General features: G+C 40.5%; 2 protein-coding genes and 1 non-coding gene across 3 annotated transcripts in view; 2 read left to right on the top strand and 1 right to left on the bottom strand.

The window, feature by feature from the left end:
- LOC129137988 (uncharacterized) overlaps positions 1-16,670 on the top strand; it is a 27,599-nt gene extending 10,929 nt beyond the window's left edge. Inside the window, exons 4-7 of the mRNA XM_063800403.1 lie at positions 463-602; positions 12,110-12,351; positions 15,523-15,643; positions 16,593-16,670. Coding sequence (XP_063656473.1) covers positions 463-602; positions 12,110-12,351; positions 15,523-15,534 — 394 coding nt within the window. The 3' untranslated portion in view covers positions 15,535-15,643; positions 16,593-16,670. The remainder of the gene's footprint in view (positions 1-462; positions 603-12,109; positions 12,352-15,522; positions 15,644-16,592) is intronic.
- LOC134809095 (uncharacterized) overlaps positions 1-24,748 on the bottom strand; it is a 115,664-nt gene that overhangs the window by 84,823 nt on the left and 6,093 nt on the right. The window contains exon 1 of the mRNA XM_063801455.1: positions 1-24,748. This exon is cut by the window's right edge and continues 6,093 nt beyond it. The gene's annotated coding sequence lies outside the window, so the exon portion shown is untranslated.
- Positions 13,995-14,101, top strand: LOC112206466 (U6 spliceosomal RNA). Its single transcript, XR_002940830.1, has one exon. It is a non-coding gene; the product is annotated as a U6 spliceosomal RNA (small nuclear RNA).

Raw genomic sequence — 24,748 nt, forward strand, 5'->3', positions numbered from 1 at the left:
CTCTGGCTTCAGTGTCAGGAACATGGTTGGCTGCGAGTAGACGGTGGGAAGATGGATAGATATTTGCTGGCCCAATGAAGGAGTGGGGGTTGTGACTAAACACGATGCCTGATCCTCTTCTGGGGCTCCAGCTGGCACCCGGAGCTGAAGAGAAAGGCTTTATGATGAAACTTCCCTTCTGCCAAAAATAACCAGTGCAAGCTGGGCATGGTGGCACAAGTCTATAGTCCCAACTACTCAGGAGGCTGAGGCAGGAGGACTGTTTAAGCCTGGGAGCTTGAAGCCAGTCTAGGCAACATAGCAAGACTCTGTCTCTAAAAAAACAATCAATTAAAAACTATTGCAGCTTCCTGAATCTTCCCCGGCAGCCTGGGGTGGGGCGCTCTGCTTTTCAGAGCTGCCGCCAGACCTTCATCCTTCCTCCTTCCCTCCTCCACCCTCCTCTTCTTGTTTCCATCACAGCCCCGCCACCCTCAAGCCACACCCCATTGATCATTTGCTGAAGATTTTAGTACCTGGCTCTGGCCTGCTTTCCACCGTCAACACTCACATCAAGGCACCTGGATCTCTTCTCCGCCGGCAATCCTGCCTTCCGCCTTCAGGTATGGATGCTGTCAGGAGAGATCTCCATCTGCTCCCAAGGCCAAGTTTCCCAACACCCTGCAGCAAGGTCTGCCCTCCCTCCTAGCATTGTAGATGGGCCTGCCAGGGCCAGGACTAGGATGAAACAGGCCAGCAAGGCACCCAGGGCATAAAGGTTAAAGAGGCACTCATCCCCAGGGTCATACCAGTAGAGAGTCGGCACCTGAGAATGAGTGCCTCCTAAATTTTACACTTGCTTGCCTTGCTGTAGTCCCAGCTCTGGGACCTACCTATGAACACAAGGCTCTGGTCCCCTCCCACTTCCTCAGGGCTGTCTCTTTTGTGGCATCCCTCCCATCAGCTGCAAACAGATCCTGTGTAAATACCACCATACAAAGCCGGCCTTGACCCACTTTGCCCTCCAGCTATTGCTCCATTCTTCTGTTCTTTTTTCTTTCTTTCTTTCCTTTTTTTTTTTTAGGGTTTTTTTTTTTTTTTTTTTTTTTTTTTTTTTAGTTTTTGACCAGGTCTTGCTCTGTCACCCGGGCTTCAGTGCAGTGGCATGATCTTGGCTCACTGCCGCCTTGACCTCCTGGGTCCAAGTGATCCTCCCACCTCAGCCTCCCAAGTAGCTGGGACTACAGGTGTGTGCCATCATGACTGGCTAATTTTTTATGTTTTGTATTTTTTTTTTTTTTTGTAGAGACGGGGGTCTCCCCATTTTGCCCAGGATGGTCCGAACTCCTGGGCTCAAGCAATCCTCCTGCCTCCACCTCCCAAAGTGCTAGGATTATAGGTGTGAACCACCATGACTGGCCCTTCTGTTCTTATTTCTAGCAAAGCTAAAGTCATCCACCTTTGACGTCCCTACTTTCTCTCTTTCCAGTCTCCCCAAGAAGTTGCTCTTGACCTCCACCCAACAGCACAGCCTGTTGTTGATTCAGTGTCTCCCATCCAACATGGCTGTGGCCCCAGCCATCCTCCCAGCTTCCTGCCTTGGTAGATACTATCTCTGCCCTTAGTTCTCATGCCCTAATTAATACCCGGGCTGTGGGTGCTAAGAGGTACCCAGCTCCTCCCAGCTCAGAATCCAGTAACAAATCTCCTTTATGTTAACAGGGCAACTTCTTCCAAATCCCTGGGCTGCTGTGTATGACTGCTGGGGTGAACGTCGCCATGTACTCCACCCCTTACTGTGCTATCGTTCAGAGGTCTTGTCATTGATGATGATTAAGGGAATCATAAAAATGTTAAACGAAGGCCAGGCATTGTGGCTCACGCCTGTAATCCCAGCACTTTGGGAGGCTGAGGCAGAAGGATCACTTGAGCCCAGAGCTCAAGATCAGCATGGGTAACATAGTGAGAACCTGTCTCTACAGATTTTTTTTCTTTTCTTTTTTTTTTTCAGCTGGGCTGGTGGTGCATGCCTGTAATTCCAGCTACTCAGGAGTCTGAGGTGGGAGGATTACCTGAGCCCAGGAAGTCAAGGCTGCAGTGAGCCATGATCCTGCCACTGCACTCCAGCCTGGGTAATAAAAACCAGCCTGTTTCAAAAACCCAAACAAATAACAAACAAAAAAAATGCAAAATGAAGAAAGAGTCATCTCAGGAGCACGTTCCTCTGTGTGTGTGAGGAAATGTTACATATATAGTATATGTAGAGCGACAGAGACTCACAGAGAGAGAGAACGAGTCTAAAGCAGAGGCTAAAAGCCCAAGGAACCAATTGCAATGAGATGCCACTAAATACCCATTAAAAATAAATCAGTCAGTCATGATGGCTCGCACCTGTAATCCTAGCAATTTGGGAGGCTCAGGCAAGAGGATCACTTGAGCCCAGGAGTTCAAGACTAGCCTGGGCAACATAATGAGATCCCATCTCTACAAAATTTTTTAAAGTGCCTGCAGTCCTAGCTACTCAGGAGGCTGAGGTGGAAGGATTCCTTTGAGCCCAGAAGTTTAAGGTTACAGTGAGCTCTGATCGTGCCACTGCACTCTAGCCTTGGCGACAGAGCCAGACCCCGATTCTAGAAAAAAACGAAAACTGAAAAAGTCAGATTTAAGGCCCACAAGAGCAAATGTTGGTGAGGATAGGAAGCATCTGGAACCCTCATAGGTGGCTGATGGGGATGCAAAAATCATACAGTCATTTTGGAAAATAGTTAGACTTTTTTTTTTTTAATTCTACTTATTTATTGACTAGTGTAGATCTTTATTTATTTGTTTGTTTTGAGACAGAGTCTGCTCTGTAGCCCAGGCTGGAGTGCAGTGGCACCATCTTGGCTCACTCCAACCTCCGCCTCCCAGGTTCAAGCAATTCTTGTGCCTCAGCCTCCCAAGAAGCTGAGATTACAGGCATGTGCCACCATCCCCAGCTAATTTTTGTATTTTTAGTAGAGACAGGGTTTTGCCATGTTGGCCAGGCTGGTCTCAAACTCCTGGTCTCAAGCTGGCTGCCTACCTCGGCCTCTCAAAGTGCTGGGACTACAGGCGTGAGCCACCCTACCTGGCCTAGTGTAGATCTTTAAATACGAGGTATTTTCTTTAAAAGTTAAACACACACTCGCCACATCACCCACCAATGGTGTCATGTGGTGAATGTCCATTCAGGTATCTAGGTATCTGCACCAAAGAAACGAAAGACTGTCTGAAAATGTTCAAGGCAGCTTTATAAAAATACCCAAAGAATGGAAATCACTCAAATGTGCATCAACTGATGGATGGAAAAAATGGGGGTATATTGGCCAGGTACAGTGGCTTACATCTATAATCCCAGAATTCTGGGAGGCTGAGGCAGGAGGATTGTTTAAGCCCAGGAGTTCAAGACCAGCCTCAGCAACATAGCAAGACCCTGTCTCTAAAGAAAAGGAAAGATGGTCTGGAATACCACTCAGCAATAAAAGAAAAGAACTACTGGGCTGAGCACGGTGGCTCATGCCTGTAATCCCAGCAATTTGGGAGGCCAGGGGGTGCGGATCACCTGAGGTCAGGAGTTCGAAACCAGCCTGGCCAACATGGCGAAACTCCATCTCTACTAAAAATACAAAAATTAGCCAGTGCGCTGGTGGGTGCCTGGAATCCCAGCTACTCTGGAGGCTAAGGCAGGAGAACTGCTTGAACCTGGGAGGTGGAGGTGGAGGTTGCAGTGAGCTGAGATCATGCCATTGCACTCCAGCCTGAGTGACAGAGTAAGAGTACACCTCAAAAAAAAAAAAAAAAGAAAGAAAAAAAGAACTGAACTACTGGTTGAATCTCAATAACATGATTGACAGAGCCAATCACAAATTATTTTATTTATATAATTAGTATTATTATATTAATTTATAATTTATATTATTTCATTTATATTCTAGAAAAGGGAAACTATAGCAACGAAAAGCAATTTGGTGGTTGCCTAGAAGTGTGGGTCAGGACAATGACTCACTGCAAAAGGGTGTGCGGGAACTTTTGGAGTGATAGAAACATTCTAAAACTTCTCGTGATGGTGTTTGCATGTCTTATACATTTACTCAAAGTGATCAAACTGTACACTTAAAATGGGTGAGTTTAGGCTGAGCATGGTGGTTCACGCCTGCCTGTAATCCCACCAGTTTGGGAGGCCAAGATGGGAGGATCGATTGATTCCAGAAGTTGGAGACCAGCTGGGCAACATAGTGAGTCTTCGTCCCTACAAAAGAAAAATTTTTTAAAGTTAGCCAGCCATGGTGGTGTGCGCCTGTGGTCCCAGCTAGTTGGGAGGCTGAAGTGAGGGATGACTTGAGTCCAGGAGGTGGAGGCTGAAGTGAGCTGTGATCGTGCCACTGCATTCCAGCCTGGGTGACAGAATAAGACTTTGTCTCAAAAAAAAGGGGGGGGTAGGGGGTAAATTTAATTGTAAGTTATTTTACCATAAAGCTGTTAAAAAATAACTATTAAGTCTAAACAGTAATCCTGGAAACCCACTTTGGGAACAGAGACATGCATGCAGCCTGTGCTCAAAAAATGCTTTCAGACTGTCGGGGAAACATTGTGCACCAGTCAGTGTCCGCTAAAAGGAAAGCCTCTTCCCTACCTCAAGTTCGAGTCAGCCCAGGCTTAATGTTATCCTTGTCTGCCACCTGGTGGCCAAAATGGGCCATGTCGGTGTCCTGGTCTTTCACCCCAAACTCCATGAGGCTCTGTGGTTGGGCTGAAAAGCCATGGATGGAAAGAAGGGGAAATTTACCCCTGGAAAACTGGTTCCCTGAGAGGCCAGTTGGTCAGAGGTACGGGCATAAGGGGATTACTAGGGGTCTATGGGACAGGAATACAGCCTCTTAATGACAGAGAAAATACTTTGGTGCAACCAAGAGGCCGATTGAACACAACTCACCACCTTTGCACACTGAGATAAAATATGGGAAGGTTTTTTGCAAAGAGGGGAAGGAGAAAAGTTTAGGGACAACAATGAGCTAAGTAGGAAAGGTAGTCATGTGGACACCGATGGTGAGTTCGGGGATGCTCAGAAGATTGACAGGTTAGCAGGGGATTCTGAAAGGCATGGATGGGACACTTCAAGATATGTTGTTTCAATTGATAAAGATGCATAAACCTAACATTGTGCTTATTGGCTACTTAAATATTGGTAACATACTGCTTCCTCAATAATAAGGATTATAGCAAACTTATAGTTTCCTAAAACCTTTTATCTGGTGGAAATTTCTATTAATTATCAAAAGGCCTTAAAATAAACTTCAATAAGCATAAACCCTTGTATTCATTTTAAATCTATCCAACCTACAAAAACAGAAGAGCATATTGGCCACAATTCAAGGCCATGTTACATTGGAAAAACATTCTCTATCATGTGGCCTGGCACAAGGGTTGGCAGCAACAGAACAGATAGAACCGAAGGAAGAAGGGCCTGAAAAACCCGCTAGTGCATTTGGGCTGGCATTTTGTTACAGGAGGTTCTGATCCAATTTTAAATTCTGTAATGCAGTCTAGTGAGGTAGCGAGAGTTCATTATCCCAACCACAACCTACAGTCTACCAGGAGGCATGCGACCCACCAGCTGGTATTTGAAACAATATAGTTTAGTGCCTAACTGCTCAAAGTGTGGTCCCTGGCTGGGTAGCATCAGCATCTCCTGGGAGGTTGCTAGAAATGCAGAATTTCAAGCCTTTCGTGGATGTTATTTGTTAGCTAGCCTACAAAACATATGATAATAATTCATAAACATGCACTAAAGTGAAAAATAAACACTCACTTACACACAGGCACATACACAAACATAGGGCTTGCTAATACTAACTGCAAAATGTTTTATCCAATAAATGATGATAACCAATTTGTTTTCAAAATAAGAATGTAGGATTTGGGTACCCATTTCTGTGTAACTAAAAATAACAAAATTCGATGGCTTAAAATAATTATTTAACATGAATCATTTCTACAGGTTAAAAATATGGAAAGGGCTTGGCTCAGTGATTCTGCATGCAGTCAAATAGTATCTGGGACTGGAATCACCTGCAGTCTCACTCACTGACATGGCCGAAGTGGCACCTGCAGCCTCTCTCTCTATCCTTATGTGATTTTTCCATATGGGCTTTCCAGCATGGAGTCCTCAGGGTAGCCAGACTTTTTATACGGCAGGGAAGGTGGTCTTCTCATTCTATCAGAAATGAAAGTGATATTTTGGGCCTCTCTCATTTCTCTTCTATTTTTCAACTTGTTTAGGACCTGGGCAGGAAATACAGCTGCTATTTGCTAGACTAGTGCCTTATAGTCTCAACACTTTACAATGACTTTTCTTTCATTCCCATGGCATCTTCCTACTTGGGGCCCTGCCTTGCTTGGTGCCCTAGTACACCCATACCCTTATCTCCCCAGCCCCTTTGGGGCGTCAGTCTGCCTACTGATTCCACCTGCCCCCCACTCCACTAGAGGACCCAACAGCAACCCTGTGGCTTCTGTCACGCCCTTGGCTATCTGCTCATCTCCTGCTAACACTCCAAATCCTGAGTATTAGGCAGCACTAGGAGATTGCTTCATTGCCTAGGACTCCAAAAGGGGAAGTCCTGGATTGATGTGGAGCAGCCTATAAAGTTTCCCAGGGGATGTGAGGTGAGAGAATCAACAAGGAGTGGTTGAGACGTAAGTATAATGAGGAGAGAAGAGCATGCCCCTCCTCATCCCCACCCACCTGCAGTTCCAAAAGAAGGAAACCTTTTTTCTTTATCTCTTGAAAGAAGACAAAGTTGTCCAATTTAATGACATCACGTATATAACAGTGAAATGTCACAATATTCTTTGTGCTGCAACAGTATCAATAACTAGTGAAGCCATATGACCAACCACCATCACATGAAGCCATCAGTGCCTTTCAAACAATGTTTTCATGCTATGCTTGAGGCCAAAGAGCAGGAACCTCGGGGAGAGATAGAGGGAGTGAAATGTATCCAAACCTGTGAAGATACTACAGCCAACCTCAGCCTAAAAACACACAGGTGATACTCTGCCTGCCAGATACCAGGTTTCTCAGAGCTGGGAGAGTAGGTGAGGGCTGTGAGACCCTTAACTCTTTGACTCAGGAGCAGAGGAATACATCTCTGGTTTTCACAGCATCAGTGACAATTTCCTGAGCAGTGGTGGGCCTGGCTGCAGAAAACGGGAGCCGCACACCTCACGCACACACAACAGTGCACAACAGTCTGCCCGGGGCAGAAGAATGCAGCGACCTGTGCTCCCAGCCACACAAATCCCTGAAGGTACTGCTGGTGCCCAGCTGTCATTCAAGGCAATAGACACACTAGCAGGGACAGAGGCAGCAAAATGAGTTTCCTAGGTGATGGTAGGGCAGGCAGCCTGAGGCATATCTCAGCCAGCTAGGCACAGAAGGAAAAAGCTGAATGACTCTAAAGAGAAATCACCCCTTTTGTACTAAAGGGAGGGAATTAGAAGGGTTACAGCTCAGAATGAATCCCATTTACAATCGCATCAAAAAGAATAAAATACTTATGAATATATTTAACCAAGTAAGTAAAAGAACTGTACGGTGAAAACTATAAAATATTAATTTTAAAAGATTTAAGAAGACAAATGGAAAGATACACTGTGTTTATGACAAAATCATGACCTTTACAGCAACATGGATGCAGTTGGGAGCCATTATCCTACATGAGTTAACACAGAAACAGAAAACCAAATATCCCACATTCTCACTTATAAGTGGGAGCTAAACATTGAGTACACATGGACATAAACATGAAAACAATAGACAATGGAGACTCCAAAAGGCTTAAGTGAGTGGGATCAAGGGTTGAAAAACTACCTGCTGGGTACTATGTTCACTATTTGAGTGATGGGATACCAAGCCCAAACCTCAACATTATACAATATATTCATGTAACAAACCTGCACATGTACCCCCTGAATCTAAACAAGCAAACAAAAACAAAACCAATAAATGGTTTATGTTAAAGAGTAAGAGAAATTCTGAGGTACAAAAAAAGAAAGGATATACTGAGTTCATGGATTGGAAGAATTAATATTGTTAAATACTAACCAAAGTGATCTACAGAGTCAATGCAATCCCTATCAAAGTTCTAATTACATTTTTCTCAGAAATGTAAAAAAATCCTAAAATTCATATGGAACCACAAAGACCCTGAATAGCTAAAACAATATTGAAAAGGAAGAACAAAGCTGGAGGCATCACACTTCCTGATTTCAAATTATAATTCAAAGCTATAGTAATCAAAACAGTGTGGCACTAGCATAAATGTAGACATATAGACCAATAGAACAAAATAGAGAGCCTGGAAATAATCCCACCTATAGTAACAAATTTTTGGCAAAGGCACCAAAAATGCCCAATAAGGAAAGGATAGTCTTTTCAATAAAAGGTGGGACAACTGGATATCCATATTCAAAGAAATGATATTGGACCTTTATGTTACGCCATACACAAAAACCAATTCAAAATGGATTAAAGACAAGTGTAAGACCTGAAACCATAAAACTTCTTGAAGAAAACATGGGAAAAACTCCATGACATTGGTCTTGGCAATGACTTGTTGGTTATCATACCAAAATCACAGGCAACAAAAGCAAAAATAAACAAATAGAACTGCATCAAACTAAAAAGTTTCTACACAGCAAAGAAAACAATCAACAAAATGAAAAGACATATGGAATGCAAGAAATATGTGCACATCCTCTATCTGATAAGTAGTTAATATCTAAACTATCTTAGGAATACAGCTCTATGGCAATAGAACAACCCAATTCAAAAATGAGCAAAGGACCTGAGTAGACATATTCCCAAAGAAGACATACAAATGGCAAACAGGTATATGAAATGATGATCAATATCACTAATCATCAGAGAAATGAAAGTCAAAACCACAATGAGATATTACCTCACACACGTTAGGTTGGCTATTACCAAAAAGTCAAAAGATAAGTGTTGGGAAGGATATGGAGAAAGGGGAGCCCTTCCACACCGTCAGTGGCAATGTAAATTGGTGTAGCCATTACAGAAAACAGCGTGAAGAAAACAGTAGTTTTCTCAGAAAACTAAAAATAGAAATACCGTAGGATCCAGCAATTCCACTATTGGGTATATATCCAAAGGAAATTAAATCAGTGTGTTGAAGAAATGTCTGCACTCCCGTGCTCATTGTAGCATTATACACAATAACCAAGATATGGAATCAACCTAAGTGTCTGGTGACAGATGAATAGGATGGTATGTATGTATACAATGGAATATTATTCCACCTTAAAAAGAAGGAGATCCTGCCAGCTGAGACAACATGGATGAACCTGAAGGACATTATGCTAAGTGAAATAGCCAGATGCAGTAAGACATGTACTGCATGAACTCACTTACGTGTGGTAAAAACAGATATTAGAATGATGGTTATTAGGGACTAGGGGTGTGGGAAATGAGAAGATGTTAGCCTAAGGGCATAAATTTTCAGTTATAAGATAAATAAGTTCTAGAGACCTAATGTACAGCATGGTTAATAGTAATGCATACTTGAAATTTGCTAAGATAGTAGATCTTAAGTATTATCAACACAAAAAGGAAGGCAAAGTTAGAATGGCGGTCATTAAAAAGTCAGAAAACAACAGATGCTGGAGAGGATGTGGAGAAATAGGAACATTTTTACACTGTTGGTGGGAGTGTAAATTAGTTCAACCATTGTGGAAGACAGTGTGGTGATTCCTCAAGGATCTAGAACTAGAAATACCATTTGACCCAGCAATCCCATTACTGGGTATATACCCGAAAGATTATAAATCATTCAACTGTAAAGACACATGCACACATATGTTTATTGCGGCACTATTCACAATAGCAAAGACTTGGAACCAACCCAAATGTCCAGCAATAATAGACTGGATAAAGAAAATGTGGCACATATACACCATGGAATACTATGCAGCCATTAAAAAAGGATAAGTTAATGTCCTTTGCAGGGACATGGATGAAGCTGGAAACCATCATTCTTAGCAAACTATCACAAGAACAGAAAACCAAACACCGCATGTTCTTACTCATAAATGGGAGTTTAACAGTGAAAACACACGGACACAGGGAGGGGAACATCACACACCAGGGCCTGTCAGGGGGTGGGGAGCTGGGGGTGGGATACCATTAGGAGAAATACCTAATGGATGTGACAGGTTGGTGGGGTTGATGGGTACAGCAAACCACCATGGCACGTGTATACCTATGTAACAAAACTGCACGTTCTGCACGTGTACCCCAGAACTTAAAGTATAATAAAAAAGGGGGGGGGACAAATATATGAGGTAATAGATATATGAATTAGCTTGATTGTGATGATTATTTCATGATGCATATGTGTATCAAACCATCACACTGTATACCATAAACATATACAATTTTTGTTTGTCAATTATTCTTCAATAGCACCTAGGGAAAAATTAAACTTTGATGCTATCAATTTTTTTCCATCTGTACCCATCAGTGGTCTTCTTGGAGAGAAAGAAGAAAACTTGGGAACATTGCCATTTTCTAACTTCTGACATAAAATGCTTTCTTCTTCTCCAAGTATTTTGGTGGATTGAGTTGCCTTAGTCTGGGTTCCACCAGAAGGCAACTCTGAGACAAGATTTATGTGCCAATAGTTTACTTGGGAGGTGCTACAGGAAAACCCTGGTAGGGTACAGAGAAAAGAGGCAAGGAAGGGAATGAAGCCAATTAAGAGGGCATGATCATGCCAGTTTCCACCATAGGCAATTGGAGCACCAGGAATTGGTATAGAACACTCACCTCAGAGTTATCACTCAAAAGGTGAGGTAGGTGGGCATTTTTCCACCAATCCACATCAGTGACTGGTTGAGAAAAATAATTTCCCTTTCCTGGAAGCAGTAATTTCCCTTTACTTTCAGCCTCCCGAGCAATCAAAGAGAATTCAGACGAAAAAAAAAAAAAAAAAAAACGAAAGGTGTAAACAGTTTGCCATCGACCTGGGTGCATAGAAATGTAACTTGTTTACTACCAAAGTCAATTTCTGTCTTTTCAGGTGACTCAGTCTTTTAACAATGCAAAGGCTCTTCCCCTAATTCCTGCAGTTCTAAATTACTGAGTGCCCCATTCTAGAATAGTGTGAGACTCAACTTGATCTTTCAGGCAAGCTTACCTGCACTGCTGCTTAGGCCTGGCCAGTCCCTCTACAGTCCTTTCCTACCCCTATTGGACTCCCTGGGGGAAATATTAATCAATGAAACAAGATAGGTCCACCAGGGAAAGAAACTATTGATGCCTTTTCAATATCATAAAGGCATAAAACATCTATTGTTTCAGTCTGACATGTTAAGGAGAGAGAGGAATAAAACTGAAAAATAAACAAAAAACAACTCTAGCATCTTTGAAGGAGAAAATAATTTCCAGTTTAGTGACACAGCCTCAAAGACCTAAGCACAAACATTAATGGAAGTACTTACCTGGAAATCACTGAAAGGGTTTTGTGGTTGTTTTTGTTATGTTTTTTCAAAGTACTCTGTAGAAAAAATCTTGAAAAGAAAGCGCTCTGAGATGTCTACATCTTAAAAGAATAGAATTTTTATAATGCTTGTGACAGCTACTTATAAAGTACATCAGCTAAAAAAAAATCTCATTGTGTTTTGCTGTAATAACCTAAAGGCTGCTTCTGAAAGTGCCCACCAGCCCAGGAAGCAGTTTGTACACTCAGAGATCACAACTAACCTGAGAAGGAGCATTGCTGTCCTCAGAGAAGGCCTGGGGATGGGGGCAGGAGGAACGCAACATAAAGGCAGGTGTTTTCTTTTTCCTGACCCAAATGTCAGGAAGTGAAAAAGTCTACAAAACAATGTTAACTCATCTGTTCCTCATAATTTGATTTGGAAAATAATTAAGTTGTTATTATTAACTCCAATAAAGCACACAGGGAGCCTCTGTGACATAACTATTATGAGATTCATTGTACTCAAACTTTGTAGGACTTTTTAACTTTGAAGTTGTAAGCTTGAGGTTGAACCAATGTAGTATTTCTCACTTTATTTTTTATAGACTTTAAAGCCGGAAAATGTACTGACCTTGGGAATAGCAAGAGAAAGTACTTCCTTTCCCTCTCCCGACACCAAGTGATCCCATCCCTGTGTTTAGGCCTAGTTCAACCTTCTAAGCTGTGCGTCGCTTCCATGCTTTGGAGCATTTTACATATATCTACCCACTTCATCCTCATGACAATACCATTAAGTATGCACGATCGTCAACTCCATTCTACAAATGAAGAAACCGGCACAGTGAAGGTAAGTAGTTTTCCCTGGTCTCATAGTTAGTAAGGGTAGAGCAAGAATTTGATTCCAGGCAGCCCTGGAGTTCATGGCTCCTAGAGATTGTCCTTACCTGGCTTGACCAACAGTCCCAGGAAACAAGTTGTGAAGGAGACGCAGTGGATTTTATTTTGTTGTGTTTTGTTTGGAGGGTTTGTTTGTTGTTTGATAACATTGATCTTCATGTCTCCTTACCCTTTCTAGAACTTCCTTAAAATCATCTAAAGTCTCCTGGCCTGTTGTCATAGGCCTGAACATTTTCTAACCAATGTTATTTAAACATTTACATGCCGTCTTCTCCAGGACACTGTCTTATTTGTCTTTGTAGCTCTCATAGGATTTAGTATCCTTGTTTATACATAGTAGGTTATATATATTTTTATGTGTGTGTAGATTTATATTTATATGTATATGTATAGTTGTATGTGCATATGGATGTATATGTGTGTATGTATACATTTAGTATATACCATGTCTTAATCAATTACACAATGTTTTGACTCTACCATTCTGCATGAGAAAACCAAGCCATTTCTCACACTCAAATTTGACCATGCAACCTCATGAATATGACAGCACTCGACATATCAGACACATTGGAAAACATTCTGACTTTCCCAAGGTCTCAGGCTATTTATCAAGCTCAATACAAAAAAGCATTTCATGTATATGTGTTTTGAAACATTTCAGCTGTTTCATATCACATGCTACTTAGAAGTAGGAAATGATTGCAGTATGGTTTTAAAAATATGGTACGCAGGTATTTCTTGTATTTCTATAAGTTTCAAAAGAAAATGACAATTCACCAATTTCTTGCTGAAGACATGCGCATAGGCACACATGGTTTTCTCACCTGCGCTTATCATGGTACCTGGTTAGTAAGAGTAAACTCTTTAGGGATAGTGAGAGAAGGAAGTAACATTTCACAAATTCGAGAAAGAAATGTAAAGCAAAATAGTTAAAATAGAGGAATGGAACTAGTAAAGAAAACTTAAGATACTCTTCCAGGAAAATTATTATTATTATTATTATTTTTTGAGATGGAGTCTCGCTCTGTCGCCTAGGCTGGAGTGCAGTAGCACAATCCTGGCTCACTGCAACCTCTGCCTCCCAGGTTAAAGCGATTCTCTTGCCTTAGCCTCCCGAGTAGCTGGGATTACAGGTGCATGCCACCATGCTGGCTAATTTTTGGTATTTTTAGTAGAGACAGGGTTTCACCATGTTGGCCAGGATGGTCTTGATCTCCTGACCTCGGGATCCACCCACCTTGGCCTCCCAAAGTGCTGGGATTGCAGGCATGAGCCACCACACCCTGCCGAAAATTCTTTACACTAAAAAATGATAACTCTTGTTACTGTAAGTTTCTTAAAATTTCAATATAGCAATTTTTAGCATTGTGCCTACATAGTTCTTAGGACAAGGAAGGCTACTTCTGATATTCTTTGAAGAATCCTTCTATGGATTTTTAGATCCTTTTTGTCAAGAAATACCTCAGGTAATCCTTGCTTAGCAATGTTTTATTAGGTAGAGAGCATGGCAGTATATTTTGGATATAATCCAAATCTACAGTGGGGTGGTACATGTGAGAAGTTTGATACAACTTAAAAAGACCTAGTCTGGTGCTCGCTTTGGCAGCACATATACTAAAATTGGAACAATACAGTGAAGATCAGCATGGCCTCTGCACAAGGATGACAAGCAAATTTGTGAACTGTTCCATATGTTTTTGAACAATGATAACACGTGGAAACAGGGAGGGGAACATCACACATTGGTGCCTGTCAGGGGATGGGAGACAAGGGGAGGGAGAGCATTAGTACAAATTCCTAATGCATACAGGACTTAAAACCTAAATGACGGGTTGATAGGTGCAGCAAACCACCATGGCACATGAATACCTAGGTAACAAACCTGCATGTTCTGTACATGTATCCCAGAACTCAAAGTAAAATTTAAAACAATGAAAAAAAATACTTTAAATTTTAAAATAAACTTAAAATTTACTTAGAAAACAAAAGGCTTAGTCTCAAATTCTAGTCCAGACTCTGCTAGGCATGACCTCCTACATTCCTATTGTCCCTCTAGAGTAATGACTTTAATCACCAAAAAGGGGTTGAGCCCGAAGCTTCTGTAGTTTCTTCCTTTTCTAGAATGCTATCAAAAGCATCTGATTTTGGCAGCTCATATTCCAAATGTGCCATTAAAGTCACAATTTATGTGTCTGACTCAAGTAGATTAATAAAGAGTACGGTCATTACCACATGTATTGGATCAAAAAAACTGTTTACTCTTATTTTCCCTCTTATTGTATTGGCAACCTACTTCCCTAAATTGACTAAAACTAATCTGTTGTTTAGAAAGTCATGTAGACATAAATTAGGTGAGGTAAAGATGGTTTTAGTTTAGATCCCTAAATAGGGATCAACAATACTCTTTTTCCTCCTAACATTCCTGGCTTAGTGACCTGACTTTATTTTGACTATATTATAAAGCAAAGGATATGGTAGTTTTAGTTAAATTGTTACTATAAGCTAGTTTGGAATAGTAGTATCATATAATGTGTGTTCAATAAAGGAAATTAGTAGACTTGAAAACAATTCTTTCTATCCTAGAGCTCGTAGTAGAATAGATTTAACTTATTATTTTAAGCACCTTCTAAATTGTTAATAAGATTTGCTGATGACACCCTACACAGTAGCAGTCAGTCCCCCACGGCTAATTTTAAACATCTGCCTTCATAATTAAATTTATTGTTTATTTCATCTTAAAATGAGAATAATACAGCACACAGCTATTCCAGAAATAGATCTATCACTCCTAAATAATTACTAGTCAGAGCATTATCCTACAGATAAAGAAAATTTATATCAATAATTCAATAAATAGATCCCAGTTTCAAGACAAATCACAATACAGACCCTGCCATAGACTAAATTGTGCTTCTTCTCCCCCCACCCCCTCACCACCACCAAATTCATAGATTGAATCCCTGATCCCCGTTGTGACTTTATTTGGAGATACAGCTGTTACTGAAGTAATGAAAGATAAATGAGGTTATAGGGTGGAGCCCTGATCAGACAGTCTTAGAGTCCTTATAAGTAGAGAGAATGAGACCAGAGCTTTCTCCTTTGCTCTCCACTCCAACAGACCAAGGAATGATCACATGAGAACACAGCAAGAAGGCATCCACCTGCACTCCAGGAAGAGAGCCCTCACCTGCAACTGAATTGGCTGACCCCTTGATCTTGGACTTCCAGCCTCCAGAACTGTAAGAAATAGATTTTGTTCTTTTCTAGTTCCTGACCTCATCTTCCATCAGCCTCACCTAGCTCCCTCTGCTCCAGCTGTAGAGCCTCCTTGCTGTTTGTTGAATATGCCAAGTAGTTCTTTGCCTTAAGATCTTTGCAGGGGCTGTTCCCTCTACTTGGATTTTTTTGTCCCTCAGGGTATCTCCCTCATCCTCTTCAGCCTTTGTTCAAAACTCAATTTCTCAATGGTGATTACCTTATTTAAAACTGTCATCTACTTCCTATAACCACCCCTCCAGCATGACTGATTTACCTGTCCTGTTCTACTTTTGTTTCCATAGCATTTAATTTACTTATTTATTACAGTTATGGTTTATTTTATTTTCCCCTAATAGAATGTAACCTTCTACATCACAAAGATTTGTGTCTGTTTTGTTAATGGTTTTGTTCATAGGACTAAAAGAGTATCTGACAAATAGTAGGTATTCAAAAATTGCTGAATGAATAATCTAATATACCATGAAGATATTAATATGTTACTAATCATCTGAATATACTAAAAATCACTTATGTCTAATCTTCTAATATAGTAATATGGTAATCTAATATAAGTTGGTAAGCATTTGAAGTGTCACAGGTTTCCATGGAAGAGACACATCCTTTTGAGTGTGCTGACTGAGCATTATTGCTAGAGGTAGGCCTCTCGCAGGCCTGGTTAGAACAGTCAGGTATTGCTAGACAAAAAAGCAATAAAAAGGAAAGAATCTTACTGGGCTTCACTGCGGAGATGACCAGCAAACCCATTTGGGGATGCAGTGGTAATAGCTTAATGATCAAATTGAGGCTGTGAATCAGAATTTTAGGTGAATAACTTAAATCAGGATCATCCAGCAAGTCTTTTGAAAAATAAATCCATTGGCCTGATAGATTATGTGATGGATCATTAATCTCTGGATGTAAAATTTCCAGAAACTGAAGCATGAGTACACAGAGGAAACTGCACTTGTCATGCTCCCCAAAAAGAAGAGTTCATAAAGTCAACATATTCATCATCATGTATGTCAATAAACATCTTTAGAGGGAGACTTTTGCTCTGACCCTGGGTGCTGCTGTACCCCTGATAACAGATGAATTTCTTTCCTTCTGCACCACCCCCAAGGCCCGCAATCTGTATGGCATGGACATATTCATATGGAAGCAACAAAATTTCTCCCACTTCTTCCCCGGACACATTGTTTATCATTTTCAACTTCTACCTAAAGTGTGGAATATATATTTTCCTTTTACCAAGACAAGGTCCTGTTCTCAACAATTTGTTTCAATGGCCCACAGGGGAGAATAGGTGTTTTTTCACATAACCACATGTGAAATGTGGATTTTTCTTTCAGCAATTTCTGACATATATTTTCTCTTTCTCTTTTCTTTGCTTTCGTGTCTTTCAAATCTCTTATGGTGACACAAAATTTTGTGAGCAAAATAAAATGTCTAGAACTCGTCAATGAAATTTATTTGAGGATAACTTTTTTCTAAACTGTAATATATATTTTCATTTCAATTAAAATGTGAATTCCCTTTGGTTTTCTTCACTTAGAGAAGTGAAGGAATTTTAATTTAAATATGGGAAAGTTCTACATTTTTTAACTATATACTGTAGTAAGTACTACATGAATGCAAATTGGAAAGGGCTATTTCCTTAAAAGTAGAAATCATGCCTGGAAAAAAAATTTTTTAAAAACTTCCAAATTCCAAGCAATAACAAAGCATATGTTAACACTTTCTCTGTTAAAAGTTTTATGTTAGTGTAGGTGGCTTATTACAAAGGACTTTCTATTGGTTTCAGTTGCTAATGACTATAAGCATTGTCACCTGGTTTTGTTATTTCAGAATGATGTTGCAGCATGTTCCCTTACATTACAACAATCTCTGGCCTTTTTTCTGAGTCAAGGTCAAGGTAGGAAACATCAAGTTTGAAAGGAAAAGGGTTACTGCCTACTCTTTTAAGCAAGAACCATCTTTATAAGGACTTAAAGAGTCTCAAAATCATCTCAAATATTATTAAAATGATAGGATATGAATAAAAATAAAGGTTGTAATCAAAAACATCAGGCAAGATGGCCTAGCTATCTAATGAAACACCAGGCTCTTCCATGAGAGCTAGTGACTAGGAAGAGCCAAGAAGAGGTTAATGGTACCTCTTTAGATCATTCAGCATGGGCTGTGTGACGTGATTCCATAGTGTCTTGCAATGGCCATCAACCTCTATAGGAAATGGCTAAGTCACACAAGAAAGATGCATAGCTTCACATGGTGTCAGGGAGCCCCATACATGACTTCAGCTGACAATGTATTTTAGTTCAGTGGTTTTCATCACTGAGCTCTAAGATATAGCTAGGCATGCCAAGAGGAACAAACTTTCAATAACTTGAAAAAAAAAGTTTTTGTGTCTTACCTTGTTGAAGGCTATGCTCAGTAGCAATCTTCTAATACCCACAGGTGTTAGAACCACTGAATCCTGAATTTGTTTGGATACTGTGTGCTCTATAGATTTTTTTTAACTTCTAACAATCTCTGAAATGCATCTAATAATAGATCTTCTGTTACTGACTCTAGAGTCAAGGAAAATTAAGCATTTCTTCCAGATTTGGTCTAGGGCAACTTCTTTTAATAAGAGGTGAAGTCAGTGAGGTTTCAATTTGACTTTCAGAGTAATTCAGGTTAATTTATTTTTAAAGAGCACACATTTGGTTGCTATGTAGGGATTTGCACACTTGCCGTTATGGGTAGGATGAAAGGAAATGGGAATCATTTCTCCCAGAATGCTTGCTTTCATGAGTTAGACTCAGAGTGATTCATTTCACCCTATTGGTAGTATTCAGCAGAGAAACAGTCATTGTACTGTTCAGTTCATCATTGATATGAATTTGGCTTTAGTTACAGAGAAAAAGATGCCCACTTAGGTATATGAAGGGATTGTGTCAGTCTCCTAAGAGACTCAGAAGGGTTAAGCACAGCTTGAGGAAAACCCCCACCATGGCATTTAGGATCTGAAAGTCCTTAGAGGTGTTGCTATGCCAAGTTCAAGTCCATAAAGCTCACAGCACTTTCCACCTGCTTGAGTCCATTCACCCTTAGTTTTCGACCACACCCAAAGGCCTCAGGAAGATGTATTTTTAACTCCTACTACACCAAGAAACTGATCTGGCTGGCTGTCATCCATTCCCAAAACTCTTTCTGCCTCCACCATTTCTCTGGCAGGAAATCCTCCAACGCTGCCTTGCTTTACCATTTAATTGTGAACTATTCATGCATGGCCCTCCCCAGTGAGTCTGAGGGCCTGTCAAGTATAAAGTCAGACCTCAGCTTATGTTGGTGGTTTTTCCCCTCCTTCCCTTCACCCCTCCCATAGTGCTTTATCCTGTGTACATTTTAAGTAAATTGCTTTACTGAATAGGACTATAATATTTTTTTAAATTATTATTATACTTTAAGTCCTGGGGTACCTGTGCAGAACGGTGAGGTTTGTTGCATAGGTACACATGTGCCGTGGTGGTTTGCTGCACCCAACAACCTGTCATCTACATTAGGTATTTCTCCTAATGCTATCCCTTCCCTAGCCTCCCACCACTCGGCAGGCCCCGGTGTGTGATGTTCCCCTCCCTGTGTCCATGTGTTCTCATTGTTCAACTCCCACTTATGAGTGAGAATATGTGGTGTTTGTTTTTCTCTTCTTGTGACAGTTTGCTGAGAATGATGGTTCCCAGCTTCATCCATGTCCCTGCCAAGGTCATGAACTCATCCTTTTTTATGGCTGTATAGTGTTCCATGGTGTATATGTGCCACACTTTCTTTATCCAGTCTATCATTGATGGGTATTTGGGTTGGTTCCAAGTCTTTGCTATTGTGAACAGTGCTGTAATAAACATATGTGTGCATGTGTCTTTATACTTGAATGATTTATAAGCTTTTGGGTATATAGCCAGTAATGGGATTGCTGGGTCAAATGGTATTTCTAGTTCTAGATCCTTAAGGAATCACTACACTGTCTTCCACAACGGTTGAACGAATTTATACTCTTAAACTAACAGTATAAAAGTGCTTCTATTTCTCCATATCCTCTCCAGCATCTGTTGTTTCCTGACTTGTTAATGATCGCCATTATAACTGACATGAGATGGTATCTCATTGTGGTTTTGATTTGCATTTCTCTAATGACCAGTGATGATAAGCATTTTTTCATATGTTTGTTGGCTGCATAAATGTCTTCTTTTGAGAAGTGTCTGTTCACATCCTTTGCCCACTTTTTGATGGGGTGGTTTATTTTTTCTTGTAAATTTGTGTAAGTTCTCCGTAGATTCTGGATATTAGCCCTTTGTCAGATGGATAGATTGCAAAAATTTTCTCCCATTCTGTAGGTTGCCTGTTCAATCTGATGATAGTTTCTTTTGCTGTTCAGAAGCTCTTCAGATTAATTAGATTCCATTTGTCTATTTTGGCTTTGGTTGCCATTGCTCTTGGTGTTTTAGTCAGGAAGTCTTCGCCCATGCCTATGTCCTGAATGGTATTGCCTATGTTTTCTTCTAGGGTTTTTATGGTTTTAGGTCTTATGTTTAAGTTCTTAATCCATCTTGAGTTAATTTTTCTATAAGGTGTAAGGAAAGGATCCAGTTTCAGCTTTCTGCATATGGCTAGCCAGTTTTTATGACACCATTTATTAAATAGGGAATCTTTTCCCCATTGCTTGTTTTTGTCAGGTTTGTCAAAGATCAGATGGTTGTAGATGGGTGGTGTTGTTTCTGAGGCCTCTATTCTGTTCCATTGGTCTATATATCTGCTTTGGTACCAGTACCATGCTGTTTTTATTACTATAGCCTTGTAGTATAGTTTGAAGTCAAGTAACATGATGCCTCCAGCTTTTTTCTTTTTGCTTAGGGTTGTCTTGGCTACGTGGGCTCTTTTTTGGTTCCATATGAAATTTAAAGTAGTTTTTTCCAATTCTGTGAAGAAAGTCAATGGTAACTTGATGGGGATAGCATTGAATCTATGAATTACTTTGGGCAGTATGGCCATTTTCACAATACTGATTCTTCCTATCCATGAGCATAGAATGTTTTTCCATTTGTTTGTGTCCTCTCTTATTTCCTTGAGCAGTGGTTTGTAGTTCTCCTTGAAGAGGTCCTTCATATCCCTTTTAAGTTGTATTCCTAGGTATTTTATTCTCTTTGTAGCAATAGTGAATGGGAGTTCACTCATGATTTGGCTCTCTGTTTGTCAGTTATTAGTGTATAGGAATGCTTGTGATTTTTGCACTTTGATTTTGTAACCTGAAACTTTGCTGAAGTTGCTTATCAGCTTAAGGAGATTTGAGGCTGAGATGATGGGGTTTCCTAAATATACAATCATGCCACCTGCCAACAGAGACCATTTGACTTCCTCTTTTACTAATTGAATACTCTTTATTTCTTTTTCTTGCCTGATTGCCCTGGCCAGAACTTCCAATACTATGTTGAATAGGAGTGGTGAGAGAGGGCACCTTGTCTTCTGCCAGTTTTCAAAGGGAATGCTTCCAATTTTTGCTAGTTCAGTGTGATATTGGCTGTGGGTTTGTCATCAATAGCTCTTAATATTTTGAGGTATGTTCCATCAATACCTAGTTTATTGAGAGTTTTTAGCATGAAGGGCTGTTGAATTTTGTCGAAGGCCTTTTCTGCATCTATTGAGATAATCATGTGGTTTTTGTCATTGGTTCTGTTTATGTGATGGATTACATTTATTGATTTGCATATGTTGAACCAGCCTTGCATCCCAGATATGAAGCCGACTTGATCGTGGTGGATAAGCTTTTTGATGTGCTGCTGGATTCAGTTTGCCAGTATTTTGCTGAGGATTTTTGCATTGATGTTCATCAGGGATATTGGTCTAAAATTTACTTTTTTTGTTGTGTCTCTGCCAGGTTTTGGTATCAGGAAAATGCTGGCCTCATAAAATGAGTTAGGGAAGATTCCCTCTTTTTCTATTGATTGGAACAGTTTCAGAAGGAATGGTACCAGCTCCTCTTTGTACCTCTGGTAGAATTCGGCTGTGAATCCATCTGGTCCTGGACTTTTTTGGTTGGTAGGCTATTAATTACTGCCTCAATTTCAGAACTTATTATTGGTCTATTCAGGGATCTGACTTCTTCCTGATTTAGACTTGGAAGGGTGCATGTGTCCAGGAATTTATCCATTTCTTCTAGATTTTCTAGTTTATTTGCATAGAGGTGTTCATAGTATTCTCTGATGGTAGTTTGTATTTCTGTGGGATCAGTGGTGATATCCCCTTTATCATTTTTTTATTGTGTCTACTTGATTCTTCTCTTTTTCTTGTTTATTAGTTTGCTAGTGGTCTATTTTGTCAATCTGTTTTAAAAAATGGGTCCTGGATTCATTGATTTTTTTGAAGGATTTTTGCCTATCTCCTTCAGTTAATCTCTGATGGTAGTTATTTCTTGTCTTCTGCTAGCTTTTGAATTTGTTTGCTCTTACTTCTCTAATGCTTTTAATTGTGATGTTTGGGTGTTGATTTTAGATCTTTCCTGCTTTCTCTTGTGGACACTTAGTGCTATAAATTTCCCTCTAAACACTGCTTTAGCTGCACCCCAGAGATTCTGCTACATTGTGTCTTTGTTCTCACTGGTTTCAAAGAAAATCTTTCTTTATGCCTTCATTTCATTATTTACCCAGTAGTCATTCAGGATCAGGTTGTTCAGTTTCCACGTAGTTGTGTGGTTTTGAGTGAGTTTCTTAATCTGAGTTCTAATTCGATTGCACTGTGGTCTGAGAGACTGTTTGTTATGATTTCTTTTCTTTCACATTTGCTGAGGATTGTTTTACTTCCAATTATGTGGTCAATTTTACAATAAGTGTGATGTGGTGCTGAGAAGAATGCATATTCTGTTGATTTGGGATGGAGAGTTCTGTAGATGTCTATTAGGTGTGCTTGGTCCAGAGCTGAGTACAAGTCCTGGATATCCTTGTTAATTTTCTGTCTCGTTGATATGTCTAGTGTTGAGAGTGGGGTGTTAAAGTCTCCCACTATTATTGTATGGGAGTCTAAGTCTCTTTGTAGGTCTCTAAGAACTTGCTTTATGAATTTGGGTGCTCCTGTATTGGGTGCATATATATTTAGGATAGTTAGCTTTTCTTGTTCCATTGATCCCTTTACCATTACACAATGGCCTTCTTTGTCTCTTTTCATCTTTGTTTGGTTAAAGTCTGTTTTATCAGAGACTAGGATTGCAACCCCTGCTTTTTTTTGCTTTCTGTTTGCTTGGTAAATATTCCTTCATGCCTTTATTTTGAGCCCATATATGTCTTTTCATGTGAGATATGTCTCCTGAATACAGCACACCGATGGGTCTTGACTCTTTATCCAATTTGCCAGTCTGTGTCTTTTAATTGGGGCATTTAGCCCATTTACCTTTATGGTTAATATTATTATGTGTGAATCTGATCCTGTCATTATGATGCTAGCTGGTTATTTTGCCCATTGGTTGATGCAGTTTCTTCATAGCGTCAATGGTCTTTACAGTTTGGTATGTTTTTTCAGTGGCTGGTACCAGTTGTTCCTTTCCACGTTTAGTGCTTCCTTCAGGGCCTCCTGTAAGGCAGGCCTGGTGGTGACAAAATCTCTCAGCATTTGCTTGTCTGTAAAGAATTTTATTTCTCCTTCGCTTATGAAGCTTAGTTTGGCTGGATATGAAATTCTGGGTTGAACATTGTTTTCTTTAAGAATGTTGAATATTGGCCCCCACTCTCTTCTGGCTTGCAGGGTTCCTGCTGAGACATCCACTGTTAGTCTGATGGGCTTCCCTTTGTGAATAACCTGACCTTTCTCTCTGGCTGCCCTTAACATTTTTTCCTTCATTTCAACCTTGATGAATCTGATGATTATGTGTCTTGGCATTGCTCTTCTCAAGGAATATCTCTGTGGTGCTCTCTGTATTTCCTGAATTTGAATGTTGGCCAGCCTTATTAGGTTGGGGAAGTTCTGCTGGATAATATCCTGAAGAGTGTTTTCCAACTTAGTTCCATTCTCCCCGTAACTTTCAGGTACACCAATCACACGTAGATTTGGCCTTTTCACATAGTCCTGTATTTCTTGGAAGCTTTCTTCATGACTTTTCACTCTTTTTTTTCTCTAATCTTGTCTTCTCGCTTTATTTCATTGAGTTGATCTTCAATCTCTGATATCCTTTATTCTTCTTGATTCATTTGGCTATTGATACTTGTGTGTGCTTCATGACATTCTCATGCTGTGTTTTTCAGCTCCATCAGGTCATTTATGTTCTTCTCTAAACAGGTTATTCTAGTTAGCAATTCATCTAACCTTTTTTCAAGGTTCTTAACTTCCTTGCATTGTGTTAGAACATGCTCCTTTAGCTCACAGGAGTTTGTTATTACCCACCTTCTGAAGCCTACTTCTGTCAATTTGTCAAACTCATTCTCTGTCCAGTTTTGTTCCCATGCTGGCAAGGAGTTGTGATCCTTTGGAGGAGAAGAGGCATTCTGGTTTTTGGAGTTTTCAGCCTTTTTACACTGGTTTCTCCCCATCTTCATGGATTTGTCTACCTTTGGTCTTTGATGTTGGTAATCTTCGGATGGGGGTCTCTGAGTGGAAGTCTTTTTTGTTGATGTTGCTACTACTCCTTTCTGTTTGTTAGTTTTCCTTCTAACAGTCAGGCCCCTCTTCTGCAGGTCTGCTGGAATTTGCTGGAGGTCCATTCCAGACCCTGTTTGCCTGAGTATCACCAGTGGAGGCTGCAGAACAGTAAGATTGCTGCCTGTTCCTTCCTCTGGAAGCTTTGTCCCAGAGCGGCACCTGCCAGATGCGAGCAAGAGTTCTCCTGTATGAGGTGTCTGTTGGCCCCTACTGGGAGGCGTCTGCCAGTCAGGACACATGAGTGTCTGGGACCCACTTGAGGAAGCAGCCTGTCCCTTATCAGAGCTTGAATGCTGTGCTGGGAGATCCACTGCTCTCTTAAGAGCTGTGAGGCAGGGATGTTTAAGTCTGCTGAAGTTGTTACCACAGTCACCCCCAGGGAGATGGGGTTTTTATCTATAAGTCCCTGGCTGGGGCTGGTGCCTTTT

This window comes from Pan troglodytes, chromosome 20 (genome assembly GCF_028858775.2).
Source record: "Pan troglodytes isolate AG18354 chromosome 20, NHGRI_mPanTro3-v2.0_pri, whole genome shotgun sequence".
Lineage (NCBI taxonomy): Eukaryota > Metazoa > Chordata > Mammalia > Primates > Hominidae > Pan > Pan troglodytes.